Source organism: Chrysochloris asiatica, unplaced genomic scaffold (genome assembly GCF_000296735.1).
Source record: "Chrysochloris asiatica unplaced genomic scaffold, ChrAsi1.0 scaffold00262, whole genome shotgun sequence".
Classification (NCBI taxonomy): Eukaryota; Metazoa; Chordata; class Mammalia; order Afrosoricida; family Chrysochloridae; genus Chrysochloris; species Chrysochloris asiatica.
This window is the reverse complement of record NW_006408780.1, coordinates 2370797-2389015: the sequence shown is the minus strand read 5'-3', so window position 1 is coordinate 2389015 and position 18219 is coordinate 2370797. Positions and strand designations below refer to the sequence as shown.

At 42.9% G+C, this 18219-nt stretch overlaps 1 protein-coding gene across 1 annotated transcript in view; it reads right to left on the bottom strand.

Moving 5' to 3' along the window:
• Positions 1 to 7515, bottom strand: part of LOC102830805 — a 129868-nt gene extending 122353 nt beyond the window's left edge. The window contains exons 1-2 of the mRNA XM_006874133.1: positions 7407 to 7515; positions 5130 to 5205 (exon numbers count right to left, since the gene is read on the bottom strand). Of these exons, the coding sequence (XP_006874195.1) occupies positions 5130 to 5205; positions 7407 to 7515 (185 nt within the window). The remainder of the gene's footprint in view (positions 1 to 5129; positions 5206 to 7406) is intronic.
• Positions 7516 to 18219: the final 10704 nt, after the last annotated feature.

Sequence of the window (18219 nt, the reverse complement as noted above, 5' to 3'; positions counted from 1 at the left end):
CATTAACCATTTCCTTTCGGTACAATGACTCTGTGTATTCCTTCCATCTTTTCCTGATGCATTCTGCATCATTCAATAATTTGCCCAGTGAATCTTTTAATAGCGAAAGTCGAGGCTTGAATTTTTTCTTCAGTTCCCCCAGCTTGAGAAATACTGACCGTGTTCTTCCCTTTTGGTTTTCTAACTCTAGTTCACAGTACTTCTCTCTATTCATTTTAGCTCTTTTAAAAAAAAACACTCAGGCATATATAATAATTTACACCACCAAAGGGCACATTCTGCAAGGCTGCCTCCTTGCTGCCCGCTCTAATTCTGTCTCTTTCCATGAACTAGAGTCCCCAGCTGCTCCCCTCTCCACATCCCCATTTCTACCTCCATTACTGGTGTCACTGGGTCTATACACTTCTGAAGGTGGTTTTTTCATCTCCCTACCCATCCCCATAAAATTCTGCATGCCTTCAATTTATGTCACATCAAAACAGTAGTTTTGACATCCTCAAGGTACTTAAAATGTGTTTCTTTTAAACGTTGTTTGACTTTTAGAAACAAAAGAAGTCTCAAGAGACAAGAAGTAGACTGTAAGGTGGAAGAGGTAAGCTTTTCTAAGGAAATTCTTTTAGGACAGGGTTTGCTACCCTCGAAGAATGACACTTTACATCAAGTGTCAATGAGCAGTTCTGAAAAACAATTCCTTGGTGCAACTCTCCTGGCTTTTCTCTCACCAATGCAGTTTTCCATTTAAAAAAAAAAAATTTTATAATGAGCTCCATGATCATCCTGTATGCTTCAGGAAAATCTATCAAGATTGACCCTTGGACAAGCAGACCAGCCTGGAGCAGCTAGAGGAAAAGAAGATATTTCTTCAATGAAACACCTGCAGGAAAAATAAAAACCAAACCAAAACCAACAATGGCAGTCCAACTGGCTACTACAAGGATAAGCAAGTTGTTTGGTAGAAAGCCATTAAGGCAAACAGTCAAGTCCCTTCAGGACAACACCCCCTCCAAGACTGAAACTCAAAGGGATTACAGAAGCAGCCATGTAAGCTTGCTGGAGACCAAGCTGGTCTATTGGTGAGTGGAGGAAGGGGAAAGGCAGCAATGAAGATATGGGCTGAGTTCGAGCATGTTCCATAGACCCTTGTTGACCTGGAAATGAGAGAAAAGAGCAAGAGCTGGTTGGTCCGAATTATGGTGACACCTAGGGACTCCTGAGCCCACGGACAAGGACATAGCCATGGAGGGCAAGAGCTGAGAGTGAAGCATTCAGCTGATATGAAGTGAGGGGAGATGGACAAGAGTACCCAATCTTGCAGATAGTACCCATTTGGCCTAGCCTTGATGGCTTATGTTCACTATTCGACTAGAAGATTTTTAAAAAAAGCATTGATAAAGGAACCAATGTAAATCGCTACAATTTGATGAAACTGACCTATACTTAATGGATGTAGTAGCTCAAAATACAAACTGAGAGGGATGGAGTCTTTACATCAAGTGTCAATCCTATCTCCTCTGTATGTAGGGCTGATAGGGACAGGCAACTTAGACATTGGCTACTTTAAATTGGGGGGAGGGGCTATAAGGGCATTAAGTGACTGGCTTACAAATTTTCAAGAGGGAGTTTAGTTTCCGAGTATGTGTGGGAAGGTAGAAATCCCACTGAATAGTTTTCAGTCCTGGTGTAGTGCTATGTGTTAATGCGCTGGACTTCAATGTCAGTTTGAACTGCAAGGACGGTGGTTCAAGCTCACCAGCCACTCCTGGAAAACTCTATACAGGGTCGCTATGGGTCAGAACAGACTCAATGGCACTTAAGAACAACAGCAGGTCTGGTGGAAGGAGATGGGGATAAGATTCTTATGACTCGATTGTTGTTGTTGTTAAGTGCCGTCGAGTGGGTTCCGACCCATCACGATCCTGAACCGGGTTTCCGAGGCAGTAAATCTTTATGGGAGCAGATAGCCTCATCTTTCTCCCGCGGAACCGCTGGAAGTTTCGATACTGAGTAATTATTATCATGACTAATTGTGACTGTCACAACTGTTAGGGCAGAAGTTTGTAACATAAAGGAGGGATAGTTAATCTTACATTCAAGGGACAGAGGACCCTAGGCCCATCAAGGGAAAAGAGCATGAGCAGAACATGGGACCCTATCCAGAGAACAGCAGAGATGGAAGCAGCGATGAGGACATGGAAAGAGGGAGCAGCTGAGGACTCTAGAATCATGGAAAGAGAAAGAAAGGGGCCTGACTTGCAGAATGTGCCCTTTGGTTGCTTAGATGACTATACCTGAATGTTTTTGTGTACATCCCCGCCCGCCCCACCAAAAATGAAAACGAGAAACAACAGAGGGAAGAGAAGCAAATACTTTGATGGAGGAGACTGCAATCATTGCAATGAAACGATGAGTGTAAAACTGATGATCTCCCCTGTAAACTATCACTCAATTCACAGTACAAACGTAAACAAACAAACAAGATTGTCCCTTGGAATCCTAAAAACTAGTCACCAGAACCTTCTAAACTGACCTCTCCACCTTAGATTGAACTGGCCCAACAGATCCCTTCATGAGTCACTGTTTTAACGGGACTGTTTTTTGAGAGCACCCTAAGAAGATAAGACAAGGGTACTATTGGGTGAAGCTGTCTGTAGTCATCCATTGATCACAGGCAGGTCTAAACACATTTTCTTTGGCATAAACCCATGCATGTAGCCTCAGCACTTTTTGACTTACCCTCATATATGCTGCTGTTGTTGTTGAGCACCATTGAACCGATTCAGACTCACAGCAACCCCACAGAGCAGGGTGGAAGTACCACACAGGGTTTCTTAGGGAGCAGGTTGCCAGTCTTCTCCCACAGTGATTGGTGGGTCTGAACTGCCAATCTTGTGGTTAGCAGCTGAGGGCTTAACTGTCACACCACTAGGGCTCCTAATGGTATATGACCCCTGGGAAAAGCCAGGCCACACTACAGTCTTAGAGGAACCCTAGTAACAACACAGTGGTTAAAGCTATCAGCTGTTCCTTGGGAGAAAGCTGTGGTGATCTTCATCTAAGTAATCAAAGACTCAAGGAAACAATGAGTTCAAAGGACTAATGGATCACAAGAATCACAGCCTCTACTACTCTGAGACCAGAAGACCTAGATGGTGCTCAACCACCCCAACCAATTGCTCAGATCAGGAGCATAACAGAAGGCCTTAGACAGAGAGGCATTTAAAAAAAAACAAACACAAAAAAACCCACCCAAAACCATAGAACTAAGTTTAAAATCATCAAAAGATCAGACTTACTGGTCTGATAGCGTCTGGTAGAACCTGAGACTGTGGCCCTTACACACTCTCCAAGTCTGGAATGGAACCCACCCTCAGGAATCCACTTTTATCAAACAACAGATAAGCCTATAAAGCAAATACTAACACCAGGGTGGAAGTACTCCTCAGAACAACCAGCCACACAGACCAAAAGCCAGCATTTGTCCAAAAGCAAAGCTGGGGAGGCAGAAAGGGGCAGGAAAGCCCAGAGAGGAAGTAGCAGGAGTATTGTTACATTGGGGGGGTTACAGCCAACGTCAGGAAGCAACAACAGAAAGCTCCAGAGCCCGGGAGTCCTGGGGGCAGTCCTACTGTCCTAGAGCGTCACTGGGAGTCTGCACCGACTCCACAGCAGCGGATACGTTTTTCAAGTGCCTGTATTATATTGAAGAACTCTGTTTCACATTTTCTTTTTCAAGAACATGGAACAACTCAACAAACTATGAATAAGGACAATCTATAGGTAAAGGAAGTCCTGGTGTGGTGTGTAGGATAAGCACTGGACTACTAACCATAAAGTCAGCAATTCAAGCAGTTCAAACTCCACCAGTAGCTCCCTGGAAACCCTATACAGCATGGCTATGAGTTGGATGGCACTTACCACACACAACACATGGCTAACAAGGGTACCACTCGTCTGTCAGTGTGTCGTACTGAGGTGGCTTCCTGTTGATGTGATGCTGGAAGCTGTACCACCAGTGTTTTACATACCAGCAGGGTACACACCCACAGGGGGCAAGTTTCAGTGGAACTTCCAGACTAAGACAGACTAGGAAGAAGGAGAAGCGGACCACTTCCGAATGGTTGTTGGTGGCGGGAGTGTGCCGTGGAGTCGGTTCTGACTCATAACGACCCTGTTTAGGGTTGTCGAGGTTATAAATCTTTACAAGAGCAGAAACCTTCATATTTCTCCCACAGAATGTCTGGTAGTTTCGAACTGCTGACCTTGAAGTTAGCAGCCCAACTTGTAACCACTGCGCTACCAGAGCTCCTTTCTGAATGATTAGCTACTGAAAACTTTATGAACAGCAGTAGAACATTGTCAAATATAGTGCTGGAAGATGGAAAAAAATGAAGAGCACCAGAACACTGTCTGATATAATAATACCGGAAGGTGAGTCCCTCTGGTTGGAAGGCACTCAAAACATGACTGGGAAAGCTGCCTACCCAGAGCAGAATTGACCATCATGATGTGAATGGAGTTAACAGCTGCAAACACAGACTGTACAGAAGTATGAATCTAGGAAAATTGGAGATTGTGCAGCCAGAATGCTCCTTACAAGCCAAAACAGCAAGACGGTCATCCTTAGAGAAGGATATCATCAGCAAAAAGGAAGAAGACCCCCAAGGATTGACCCAGTGGCAGCAGCAATGGGTTCAAACTACAATAATTGTGAGGCTGGTGCAGGGCTGTGCAAGTGTTTCCTTCTGCTGTGCATCGAGTCGCTGTGAGTTGGAAACAACTCAACAGCACCTAAAAACAACAACGTGGCTAAAAAGGAGTTCTGGTGTGGCACTGTACTATAAACACTGGATTGCTAACCATAAGGTCAGTGGTTTAAATCTACCAGCCACTACTCAAAAACCTTATACAGAGTCTCTATGTGTTGGAACCGACTCGGCAGCACTTAACAACACAACATGGCTAAAAAACACAGTAATAGTGAGATTTTTTAAAACCAGCTGTTCATTGTACTTTTGATTTATAGTCATAAAAATCTTGTTCATCTGCCAAAATGAATATTGTAGACATCACAAATGACTGAAACTAAAATTTTAATGTTAATGGAAATACTATTTTGATTAGTAGAAGACAGATTCCAACTTACATGCTTTGAAAGTGAAACCGTTCGACAAGGAGCTTTACAAATCAAGCATTCATCTTTTTTACCTGTAAAACAAAAGCACATTTTATTATATTATACACTGAGCAGCAGTGTACTGGATTATAAAATGGGTTGTAAACCACAAGGTCAGCAGTTAGAACCTATCAGCTGCTCCATGAGAGAAAGAGGAGGCTTTCCAGTCCCATAAAGATTTATAGCCGCCGACACCCATACACGTTTGCTGAGTCGGAACCAACTCCACCGCTCACACCACCAGTATCACCAATGCTCTTAAACACTTATTAAGAGCAGACTTCAAATTAGAATAATCTTATTCAAGAGTCTTGGTGTGGAGCTGTGGGCTAACGCACTACACTATAAGGTCAGTTTGAACGGCAAGGTCGGTGGTTCAAATTCACCAGTTGCTCCTTGGAAACCCTACATAGGGTCTATGAGTCAGAACTGGCTCAAAGGCACTTAACATCATCCAAGAAATACACACTCAAATATTTTCATGGTCAGACACTGAATGAAACCATGGGGATGAATACAGTTGAAAAGACAGTAACAACAGGTTTTCCTTCTGCTTTGCAGATGTGTGAAAAAAAAGTGACGACACATATTAACAATTGTTGTTGTTGTGAAGCGCCACTGAGTTGATTCCAACCCATAGCGACCCTGTATAGGGTTTCCAAGGAGCAGTTGATGAACTTGAACTACTGACCTTGCAGTTCAAACAACTTTGCAGTCTGGCTCATTAGCTCACAGCGTCACCCCAGGACTCCAGACTTAGGCTTAAACCCACAAGCTGCTGTAGGAGAAGGATGAGGCTTTCTGTTCCTGTAAAGATTTACAGCCTCAGAAACTTTATACAAGGTCACTAGTAGGTGGAACTACTCCATGGCACTTAACAATGAGGCTTACATCATCCTAGATATTTTTTTTATACTGATACCTTAATTTGCAAAATGTGGCCATTTAAAATAGGAACAGCTCTTCAAGACCCCACCCAACCTATCCACTAAGGCTTGTTCTGTCTCTGTCTCACTTCGATACCACACAAAGTACCTAAGCATTCTGGATTGAGCATTTTCTCACTCATTCAGTCCGTATTCCCTTCAGCTCCGTGTAAAGCAATGCAGAACAAAGAATGAAAAGGCTGTTCCACTCCCCTTCCCAGCGTCCCGCTAAGTACCTTCTCCCATCTGTGGGCCCATCCCACAGATACAATGATGTCAAAACCTACTGTTCCACCTTCCATCCCCTCCGTGAATCTCTGTTCAACTCATCAGCATGGAAAACATGGGCTTGATGGGGCCGCCCACTGACGTTTATAGTCTTACAAATCCATCCCTCCTCTCACTCGTGATACCACTCCTGGGTCATCACCATAAACTGAAACGGACTCAGTGACAACTGGCTTTTTAATCAGAAATGCAAAATTGGGGAGAAAACAAACACACAGTGCTCCAATATCGCGATGCTGGGACTAGAAACGCGCACACACTTTCTCCGCAGGGCAGTTGGGTAATATATGCCAATTTTAACGCCGAGAAACAAAAGCTTCCCCTTTTGATATTTTGGTTTAATAAAGGTTCCTACGATTTTGCAGCAATCCTATTGAATTTAAGCTTGCATATTCCAAGGGAAAAAAAATCAAGTAAACAAATATTTTATCTAATTCACGTTTTACTACCTAAATATTACGAAACCTAACTGTTTTTAAATACAGAACCAGTTAAATTATGGCAAACCCATCGCCAGCAGGTTTTCTAGACTTTAAATCTTCACAGGCACCAACAGCCCCGTCTTTCTCCCATGGAGCAGCTGGTGGATTTGAACTGACGACCTTGCAGTTAGCAGTCCAATGCCTAACCCAGAATGCTACCAGGGTTCCTTAAATATCGGCACAGCCATTAAAATATTATGCATCTTAAAAATGACAATATAGAATTATTTTTTAGTGTTCCCTTTTTGGATACAATTTCAATTTCGCAATAAAAGCAGATAGTTAAATGTTGTGCGTGCCTTATAAATTTGGGGTTAAAAAGCTGTATTTATACTACGATATAAGGCTGAGCGGCCGTCAGCTTCCCCAGCTCAGGAAGCGGGGTTCTGCGGCCACTGTCCCCCCACCAAGTGCCCTGTTGGTGTCATTTCCCCTGAACCCCAGAAGTAGCCACGGTGTGTGGCCTCCCGCCCCGAGGATGGCCTTCGGCGCCGAGGGGTCTGGGGTCTCGTCCCCAGGACTCTTCTCTGCCCTGACCTTTGCAGAGGCAGACATCACAGTACACGTGCCCGCAGTTGGTCAAGCTGAAGCGTGAGGTATTGTGTGGCCCCTGGAAGCAGCGATTACAGAACACATGATTAGCCATGCCGGTCCGAAATGCTCACTATGGCCGCCACAAAGGACGCCACCAACACATTAATCCGGAAACGAGACCGTACGTATCCCAATTGAGCTTGGTCGCCACGGGCGGGCAACTCTGGGCCTGCGCACTGGCAAGTTTGCACCTGCGTACAAGCACACAGGTCTGCTCCCGCCAAAACTTGAGGCGGTCGGAATGTACCAACTTGGGAAGAGAGGGGGGTATGATAATTTTTTTTTTTTTCTGGGAGTAGGAGTTTTAATATTGGGCTGGAAGTAGAGAAGAAAGGACATATAAGAGAGGATCTGGAATCTGAAATTCCATCAGTACAATTCTCAAGGATTCTTCTGTGGAACAAGTAGTAATCCTGCCTCCTTCCTCAGTCTCTCCCCCTCCCCATGGTTGAAGAATGCCGGATGCTGGCGCATGCTCTGAGGGAGTGTGAGGCGCCTGTGCAGAAGAGCTAGTTGAACTATCGTGGGTTTGTGGTAGTGGGGATGGAGCTGGACCAATGAACGCTCCTGGTGCCGACTTACGGGAGCTTGATTGTATTTCAAAAATGAATACAGGCCTACCTGATTTTACTGTCCATATTTTTACTATGCTTCTTAGATGTTGTGGATTTTTGTTGTTGGTTTTTACATATATTGAAGGTTTGTAGCAACCTTGGTCCTACAAGAGGCATAATTAAAAACAAAAAACAAAACCCAACGTATTCACCTCCGGGCTCATATTTTGAACATTCCCCCATATTTCAAGCTTTTCCATCATGCTGTTGTAATCTGAATAGTGTACAGTGTAATGCAAACATAACTTTTATTGGCACCAGGAAACCAAAAAATTCACGTGACTTGATTTAAATTTTAAAAAAGCTATTTGCTTTATTGCATCTATCTGGAACTAAACCCACAATGTCTTCGAGGTCGATCTGTAGAAGAAATTACTACTGGGGGAGCTGGCAGGATGGGTTTTTTGGTATCTTTTTAACAACTTCCTGGGAGTTGCAGCGACCCTGTGTAGGATTTGTGAGGGGGTAAAGCTTTGCTGGAGCAGAAAGCCTCATCTTTGTTCTGGGGTGGGCTCAAACTGCTGACCTTATAGTTTGCAGTCTAGTGCTTATCCTCTAGAGCAGGGTTGTTGTTGTTAGGTGCCTTCGAGTGGGTACCAACCCATAGCAACCTTATGCACAGCAGAACGAAACACTGCCCAATCCTGGGCCAACCTCACAATTGTTGCCACGCTTGAGTCCATCAATGCTGCCACTTGGCCAATCCATCTCGCTTGGGGTCTTCCTCTTTTTCTCTGACCCTCCACCTTATCAAACATGACATCCTTCGTCAGAGACTGGTCCCTCCTGACAATACGTCCGAAGTATGAGTGATGGACCTTTATTTTGTCAGAATGTATGCCATCATTCTTAGGCCATACAAAATTATCAACTTAAAAATTTGCCTGCTGGTTGATCCAAAGTGTGGTGAGACCTGGGGACACCTGAGCCCATGGGACAAGGGCATAGCCACAGAGGGCTAGAACTGAGAGTGAAGCATCCAGCTGCTATGAAGTGAGGGGAGGGGCACAAGAATATCCAAACTTGCAGATTGTACCTATTTGACCTAGCCTCGATGGCTTGATAATCAGAACTTGACTACAGGAATATTAAAAACAATTTTTAATAAAGGAAACAAGTGTAAATCGCTATAATTTGATGAACCTGACCTATATTCATGGATGTTGTTGTTGTTGTTATGTGCCGTGGAGTCGATTCCCACTCATAGCGACCCTGTACAGGGTTTCCAAGGCTGTAAATCTTTACGGGAGCAGAAAGCCTCATCTTTCTCCCACAGAACAGCTGGTAGTTTTGAACTGCTGACCTTGCGGTTCGCAGCCCAATTCGTAACCACTACGCCACCAGAGCTCATGGATGTAGTAGCTCAAAATACCAACAGAGAAGGAAGGAGTCTTCACATCAAGTATCAATGCTATCCCCTCTGTGCACACGGTAGATAGGGACGGGCAACTTAGACACTGGCTACCTAAAATGAGGGGGTGATAAAGGCTCAAAGTGACTGGCTTACAAGGTTTCAAAGGGGAGTTTGATTTAAGAGTGTGTGTGGGGGGGGAAGGTAGAGTCCCCAATGAATAGTTTTCATCTTGTCTAAACAGGTTTGGTAGAAAGAGATGGGGATAAGGTTCTTATGATTCAATAGTGAGTAATTGTTATCATGACTAATTGTGACTGTCACAACTGTAAAGGTAGAAGTTTTGTAACAAAATCGGGCAAGTAGTTAATCTTACGGTCCAGAAACAGAGGACCCTAGGACCATCAAGGGAGAAGAGCACAAGCAGAATGCAAGACCTTATCCAGAGAAACTGTGACACCAGCGTGCTGTTGAGTCGATTCTGACCCATAGCAACACTGTATAGGGTTTCCGAGGAACAGCTGGTGATCTTGAACCATTGACCTTGCAGTTAAACGGCTTTGCAGTCTGGCACATTAACCACACCAGGACTCCATTGTTGTTGTTGTTTAGTGCTGTCAAGTCGATTCCGACCCATAGCAACTCTGTATAGGACAAACAAATCTGTCGTGATCGAAGTGCAGCCAGACACAGATGAGGACATGGAGAGATAGAGCAGCTGAGGACTCTAGATTCATGGAAAGAGGGGGACTGAGAGATGGCAGCCAGGAAGCAGGCTTGCAGAATGTGCCCTTTGGTTGTTTAAATTAGCATATATTCCTGAGTGTTTTTGTGTACATCTCCCCACCCCACCCTACCTGCCAAAAAAGAAAAGAAAACCAGAGTGAATGGAAGCAAATGCTGTTGGATGATGATGCATGGAGGAGATTGTAATAATCATTGCAATGAATCAATGGTGTAAAGCCGATGTTCTCCCATGTAAACGATCACTCAGTTCACAATAAAAAAGAAAAAAGTCAAGGGAATAATAAAAAAATTAGCCTGCTGAATTTGCTCAAATATTTAATTAATTCACTCCTAATGAGAAGTATTCTGGCTGCATTTCTGTCATGACAGGTTTATCTTGGTGATGGAAATTATGCTGGAGATCGCATGATAGAATTGTACAAGACGAATGACTTCTTCGTTGTAACTACCTTTTGAAAACAACATAAAGGAAGACTATACATGTGAACCTCACCAGATAGAATACAGAAATATCAAATTGACTATATTTTTGGGAAAACACTGCAGAAAAGCTCCATATCATCAGCCAAAACAAGGCCAGTGGCAGATTGTGGTACAGACCATCAGTTGCTCATATGCAAGTTCAGGCTGAAGTTGAAGAAAATTAAAACAAATCCAATCGAGCCAAAATATGACCTTAAACATTTTCCACCTGAATTTAGAAAGCATTTCAAGAACAGATTTGGTGCTTTAGACACTAATGATTAAAGACTAGAAGAATTGTGGGACGACATCAAGCATATAGAATAGGAAGAAAACAAAAGATCATTAAGATAACAAAAGACAATATTAAAATGGCTGTCAGAAGAGACTTTGAAACTTGCTCTAAAGCATAGGGAAGGTAAAGCAAATGGAAGAAAGGAAGAGACAATATAGCTGAACAGAACATTTCAAAGGGCAGCTTGAAAAGACAATGTCAAGTATTATAATGAAATATGCAAAGACCTGGAGTTAGAAAACCAAAAGGGAAGAACCCCGTCAGCATTTCTCAAGCTGAAAGAACTGAAGAAAAATTTCAAGCCTCAACTTGCAATATTGAAGGATTCTAGGAGCTCTCGTAGCAATAGTGGTTACAAATCGGGCTGCTAATCTCACGGTCAGCAGTTCAAAACTACCAGATGTTCTGCCGGAGAAAGATGAGGCTTTCTGCTCCCATGAAGATTGACAGCCTCGGAAACCCTGAACAGTTTCACTATGAGTTGGAAGCGAAGGAAGAAGGGATAAAGAGTAATCTGATACAATTTGATGAATCTGACATACACCTATAGAAGTAGTAGCTCAAAAGACGGAACAAATCTTCACAGCGAAGATCATTCCCACCCCCTCTGCACATGGAGAGGACAGGGATGGGCGACTTGGATATTGGCTACCCACAATGGGGGGTTACAGAGGCAAGAAGTGACTCGCTTACAAACTTTCAAGAGGTAACCTAGATCCAGAATGCATGGAGCAAGGTAGACTCTCCACTGAGTAATATCCATTCTGTCTAGTCGGGGTTGATGAAAGGAGATGCAGATAAGTCTCTTGCGATACAATAGTGAATAATTGTTATCAGGACTGATTGTAACGGCTGGAAATGTAAAGGTAGACGTTTAGTGGCAAAGGGAGGGGAGTGACTAACTTTGCAGTCTAGGAGCGGAGATCCCTGGGACCATGAAGGGAGAAGAGCAGAGAATGGAACCCTACCCAGAGAAGCATTGATGCCAGGGATGGAGGCAGAGACGATGATGTGGGGAGATGGAGCGGCTGGGGACTTTGGACCCGGAGAGGGAGAGAGGCTGTATGTGGATGACCGGGGGGAAGGCTTGCGGGGTATACCCTTTGGTTAATGGATGATGCATGGAGGGGATTGCAAGGAAACAATATACAACGGGAGCAAATGAAGCTAATTCCCTCCCATGTAAACCGTCATATAATTCATAATAAAGCATTAAAAAAAAAAAAAAGGTGATGGTACTGAAAAAAGAAGTCAAAGGTTTACTGTACAAAGAATAAGGCTCTGGGAATTGATGGAATCGAAACTGAAACCTTTCAACAAACTGAGGCAGCACTGGAGGCTCACCTATGCCAAGAAATTTGGAAGACAGATATTTGGCCAACTGATTGAAAGAGATACGTATTTGTGCCCATTCCAAAAAGAGGTGACCTAATGGAATGTGGAAATCATTGCAAAATATCATTAACATAGCAAACAAAATTTTTCTAAAGGTAATCATAAAATGGTAACAACAGTACATAGACAGGGAATTGTCAGAGGTTCAAGTCAGATTCAGACAAGGATGTGGCACAAGGGGTATCATTGCTAACATCAGATGGATATTAGCTGAAAACAGAGAATACTAGAGAGATGTTTTCCTGTGCTTTATTGATTGTGCAAAGACAACATTGTGAGAAATAGCTATTCCAGAACACTTCATTGTGCTCATGAGCAATTTATACATAGACCAGGAAGCAGTCATTCAGACAGAATGAAGAAACACTGATTGGTTTAAAATCCGGAAAGATGTGCATTAGGGTTGTACCCTTTTATCATACTTATTCCTTTAACCTGTGTGCTGAGCAAATAATCCAAGAAGCTGGATTATATGAAGAAGAACGTGGCATCAGGATTGGAGGAAGACTTATCAAACCTTCAATATGCAGATGCTACAACCTTGCTTGCTGAAAGTGAAGAGGACTTAAAATACTTACTGATGAAGATCAAAGACCGCAGCCTTGGATATGGGTTATACCTCAATGTAAAGAAAACAAAAGTCCTTCCCACTGAACAAATAAATGGTGATGGTGGTGGTGTGCCATGGAGTTGGTTCCAACTCATAGTGACCCTGTATAGGGTTTCCGAGGCTATAAATCTTTACAGGAGCAGGAAGCCTCATCTTTGTCTCATGGAACGTGTGTCAGTTTTGAACTGCTGACCTTGAGGTTAGCAGCCCAACTCATAACCACTATGTTGCTAGAGCTCCTTAGACAAATAGCATTATGATAAATGAAGAAAACATTGAAATTGTGGAAGACTTAATTTTGCTTGGGTCCACTATAAACACTCATGGAAATAGCAGTCAAGAAATCCAACAGCATATTGCATACAAGGCAAACTTGTAGCATAAGATCTCTTTAAAGTGTTCAAGAGCAAAGATGTTATTTTAAGAACTGCGGTGTGCCTGATCCAAGCCATGGTATTTTCAATAACCTCATATCCATATGAAAGTTGCACAGTGAATAAGGAAGACTGTAGAAGAATTGATGTATTTGGGTTATGGAGAAGAATATGAAAAGAACCATGGACTCCTAGAACAACAAACAAGTCTATGTTGGAAGAAGTACAGCCAGAGTGCTCCTTCGGAACCAGGATGACTAGACTTTGTCTGTTATATGTCGGACGTATTATGAGGAGGGACAAGTCCCTAGAGAAGGACATCATGCTTGGGAAAGTAGGAGGTGAGTGCAAAAGAAGAACCCTAAGGAGATGGATTGGCACAGTGGCAGCAGCAATTGGCTCAAGCGTAGCAATGATTGTGAGCTTGGTGCAGGACTGAGCAGTGCTTTGTTCTGATGTTGGAATCTACTCCTCTAACAACAGAAGCAGCAACAACATATGAAATACCAAGAATAGGCAAATGTCTGGAGGTCAAAGTTTATTAGTTAGTTAGTTACCAGGGGTGGCAGGAAAGGGGAAAGCGGGAAGGCCATTGCTAGATAGGTAATGAGTCCTTGTTGTTGTTGTTGTGAAGTGCCGTCGAGTCGGTTCTGACCCATAGCGACCCTGTACAGGGTTTCTGAGGCTGTAAATCTTTACGGGAGCAGAAAGCCTCATCTTTCTTCCGCGGAGTGGCTGGTAGTTTCGAACTGCTGACCTTAAGGTTTGCAGCCCAATTCGTAAGCACTATGCTACCAGAGCTCCTTGTTGATGGGAAATTTGGCAACTACCGTGGGTGACGAATGCACAGCTTGATGGATGTAAATGATATCACTCAGTTGTATACATAAACAATCTTGGGTTGGTAAATAATTTGCCATTATAAGTTTTAATGACATCAAACCAAAAAGATGTCTGTTCAGTACTGAAGCCATTAGTCACTTGTGGACATTGAGCCCCTAAGATGTGGTTAGTCCTAATTGAGTGTAAAATATTCACAGGATTTCCAGGTCTTAATATGAGAAAAAGAATGTAAAAAAATCACTATAATTTTTATGTGGATTGTGGGTAAAAATGATAACACTAGGATTCATCTTATCTTCTTGACATTTCAATGTGGTGACCCAAACATTTTAATTAGAGATTGAATTTCAATGGGACAGTGTTGATCTACAACAAGTTTAAAATAAGAACTACATCATGTGCTTCTCTATAACATTTGGAAATTGGTTGTTGAAGCAACATCAACAGTACAATGTTAATCAAGTAAAATTTTGATTACAATGGCAGATTTCTTTGAAGTCACGTAAAAATAATGAATACATATTTAGACATGCCTTTTGGTGTGTTGATGCAAACATGCAAATTAGCATTTGCCCTTATGAATAATATTTTAAACAAGCTTTTTAGCTATGAAGAAGTCTTTAAGGTGCTTCATTTGAAAAAATCCAACGGAGATCAGGATTAATGTTTGTGCCAAAGCCCACCATAGAACATTGCTGTTGGTATCCTCACTGGTCACTCGGAAATTCTCTTCACGGCGCTAGGCAGAAGAAAAAGAGATGGGTTTAATGTCTTAAAATACTTACAATAAAAGGGTTTGGGAGATGTTGCTGAATGCATTCAAGGTATTTAATATTACCAAGATAATGCTTAATGCCAAAATGCATTATCTGGTTTTCAAGTCAGAATCAAGCGCTAGAGAGTTAGAATCAACCTTATAAAACACATTTTTGTATTTGGCATAAGGGTGTATAAAGATTCCTTTAGACCGTGTATTTTGCTACCATCAAGCAAAGTGAACCCCTATGTGGTACATTACCCAGTAATGATCAATACTTGTCATTTCTACCAGCCATTGTGCCAAGCACTTGCATGCCTTATTGAATGATTCCACCTGTCCTAATTTTATTTCCCACATGCGGAAACCAAGGCTTAGCAATGACACAGAGGTCAGTAAGTGATGGAGCCGGATGTGAACCCACGTCTGACCAGAGTCTACTGATGAGTACATAGGATGCAACAGGAACTAGAATGTTGATGTAGAAGGTGGGCATTCTTAGGGGCATGGTGTTTGTAGTGCTAACAGGGTATTGGGGGATCACTCATTCATTCATTATGTAATCAGCATTTATGAAGCTCCTATGCTCTGCAGCTGAGCACTTTGCTGGGCACTGGATGGTAAAGAGGTGAATGAATTGCAGACTCCTTTCCTCGGGGAAGCTCACAGTCCAGTAAGTCGAGTGAATGTTTGCTATCTATACCCTCTGTGAGTCTGGGCAGTTCTAGCTCAGAGAGGGTCAGGTGGTGGATTTCTTGCTTTGCTCCCTGAGGCTTGGTCTCAGGAAAGCTTTTCTGACAGGGAGAGATCAAAGAAGCTGATTAAGCAAACTGACCCTTTGATAGTTTTGTTCTCTGAGTACTTGCTCCATTTGCTCAATTAGATGTTCAAGCTTGAAGCTAACTTCATTAACTTTGTCCTTTGCTTGAGCAATGGCCGCATCGAGGTCATGTTCTCCAACTCGAATATCTAAATGGATCCGCTGTCCGAACAAAGGAAGACACACAATGTGGTTAAAACAACCCTCTTCCTTGTTTCCTTCCTTTTTCACTCTCCTGTTTCCTACCATTTTCCTCTCTCCTACCGTTCCCTTCCCCCTTTTGATGAAGGGGCCTTGGGCACATAGATCATTCTCGATCTGTCTTTCTCACTGCCTCTCTTTTCTAGTCTATTCTGTAGTTTTTCTTTGCAAAAATAATTCAGTAATTGGTACTTAGGTCTTCCTGGACAAACAATTTATTAGGCACTGAGAAAACTTGAGTAATGTTCTCAGGGAATTTTCCTTTAGTTGTAACTAAAAATTCTTACGATAAAGTGTACATGAGCTCCATCTGTGCTCAGCACCATTCAAAAATAGCCAATCACCATGCACTGTGTGAGAGTTTTACTTATTAGAATTCCATTATGAATTCAGCCTTAGCCTTCACTTGTTTTCAAGCCTGAATAATCACAGTTCTTTTCACCTTCCCTCACAGCTCGTATTTTCAAACCCTTTAATCAACTCCGTGGCTCTCCTTTGAACCCTTTCCAACTGCTCCAGTTGCCCCCGCTTGAGTGGCTGCACCTTGGTCTGGACATAGGATTTTAATAGGCTCCTGGCCAATGTGAGTGCCATGGTGCTGCCTACCAATGTCAGACTGGAGTCGTGTTGGCCACGTGCTCATCAACAAGGACATGACAGACGCATACTCACCAGCTTGCTCCCTCCAAAGGAGATCAGCCTTGTCGAATTTGACTCTAAGCAAATGATGTGTTCTCCCGGTGAATGTGAAGTAAAATAGAAGTTTCCTTCTGGACCATATAACTTGGACAGTAATACCTAGAATGTGAGGGTCACCATAGTTTTAAATTTCATTATTCTCTACTTTTTGTTTTTAAAAATAATCCTCCCCTATAAAATCTAGTATATATCTTTAAAATAATCTCATATGCATGTGAAAGCTAGACAGTGAATAAGAAAGAGCAGCGAAGAATTGATGCATTTGAGTTATGGTGTTGGAGGAGAATATTGAAAGTACCAAGAGAGTTGCCAAAAGAACCAACAGATCTGTGTCGGAAGAAGTACATTTAGCATGCTCCTTAGAAGCCAGGATGACAAGACTTTCTCTCTCATAGTTTGGACATATTATTAGGAGGGACCAGTCCCTGGAGAAGGAAATGATGCGTGGTAAAGTGGAGGGTTGAAGAAAAAGAGAAAGACCCCCAACGAGATGGGCTGGCACAGTGGCAGCAACAATGGGCTGTGATTGTGAGGTTAGCGCATGTCTGGGCAGTGTTTTGTTGTGTTGTGCGTAGGGTCGCTATGAGTTGGTACCAACTCGATGGCACCTAACAACAACAACAACAATAAAATCTAGTAGGACATCATGCTTAGTAAAGTGGAGGGTCACCAAAAAAGAGGAGGATCCCCCAACAAGATGAATCGACACAGTGGCAGCAGCAGTGGGTTCAAGTGTATCAGTTGTGAGGCTGGCACAGGACTGGGCAGTGTTCCGCTCTGGTGTACATAGGGTCACTATGATTTGGAAGCAACTCGATGGTGCCTAACAACACCTACAGAAAATAGAGGAAACTGTGTCTGAATCCAAAGTAAGAAATCAAATGGTGGATGAACATTTGTAAAAATGTTCAGCTTTTCTGGCAATCATAAAAGTATAAACAGTAAGCCATTCTTTATTAGATTGATGGTGGTGGTTGTGTTCTAAGGAAGGAGTTCTGACTCATAGTGACCTTGTACAGAGTTTCTGAGGCTGTAAATCTTTATGGGATCAGAAAGTCTCATCTTTCTCCTGAGTTAGATTGGTCAGGATTAAAAAGTACCCAGGGATTAAACCAGCCCACTGCCATAGGATGATTCGGCTCACAACAATCCTACAGGACAGAGTAGAACTTCCCCAGCTGCTTCCAAGGCTGTTCGTCCTTAGGGATGCAGACAGCCTCATCTTTCTCCCACGAAGCACTGGTGGGTTTGAACAGTCCACCTTTTGGTTAGCAGCCAAGAAACCTAACTAGAGTGCCACCAGAACCCCTCACCCAGGGATAGTATGCAGAAATAAGCATTCCCCAAACACTGTTGATAAAGAGCTCTGGTAGCTTAGGGCTTACGAATCAGCCTGCGAACTTTAAGGTCAGCAGTTCAAAACTACCAAGTGTTTTGCGGGCGAAAGATGAGGCTTTTTGCTCTCATAAAGATTTACAGCCTCGGAAACCCTGTGCAGGGTCCCTATGAGTCGGAATCGACTTGACGGAACTTAACAACAACAACAAAACACAGTTGATGGACTGAAGAATGGATAAACAAACTGTGG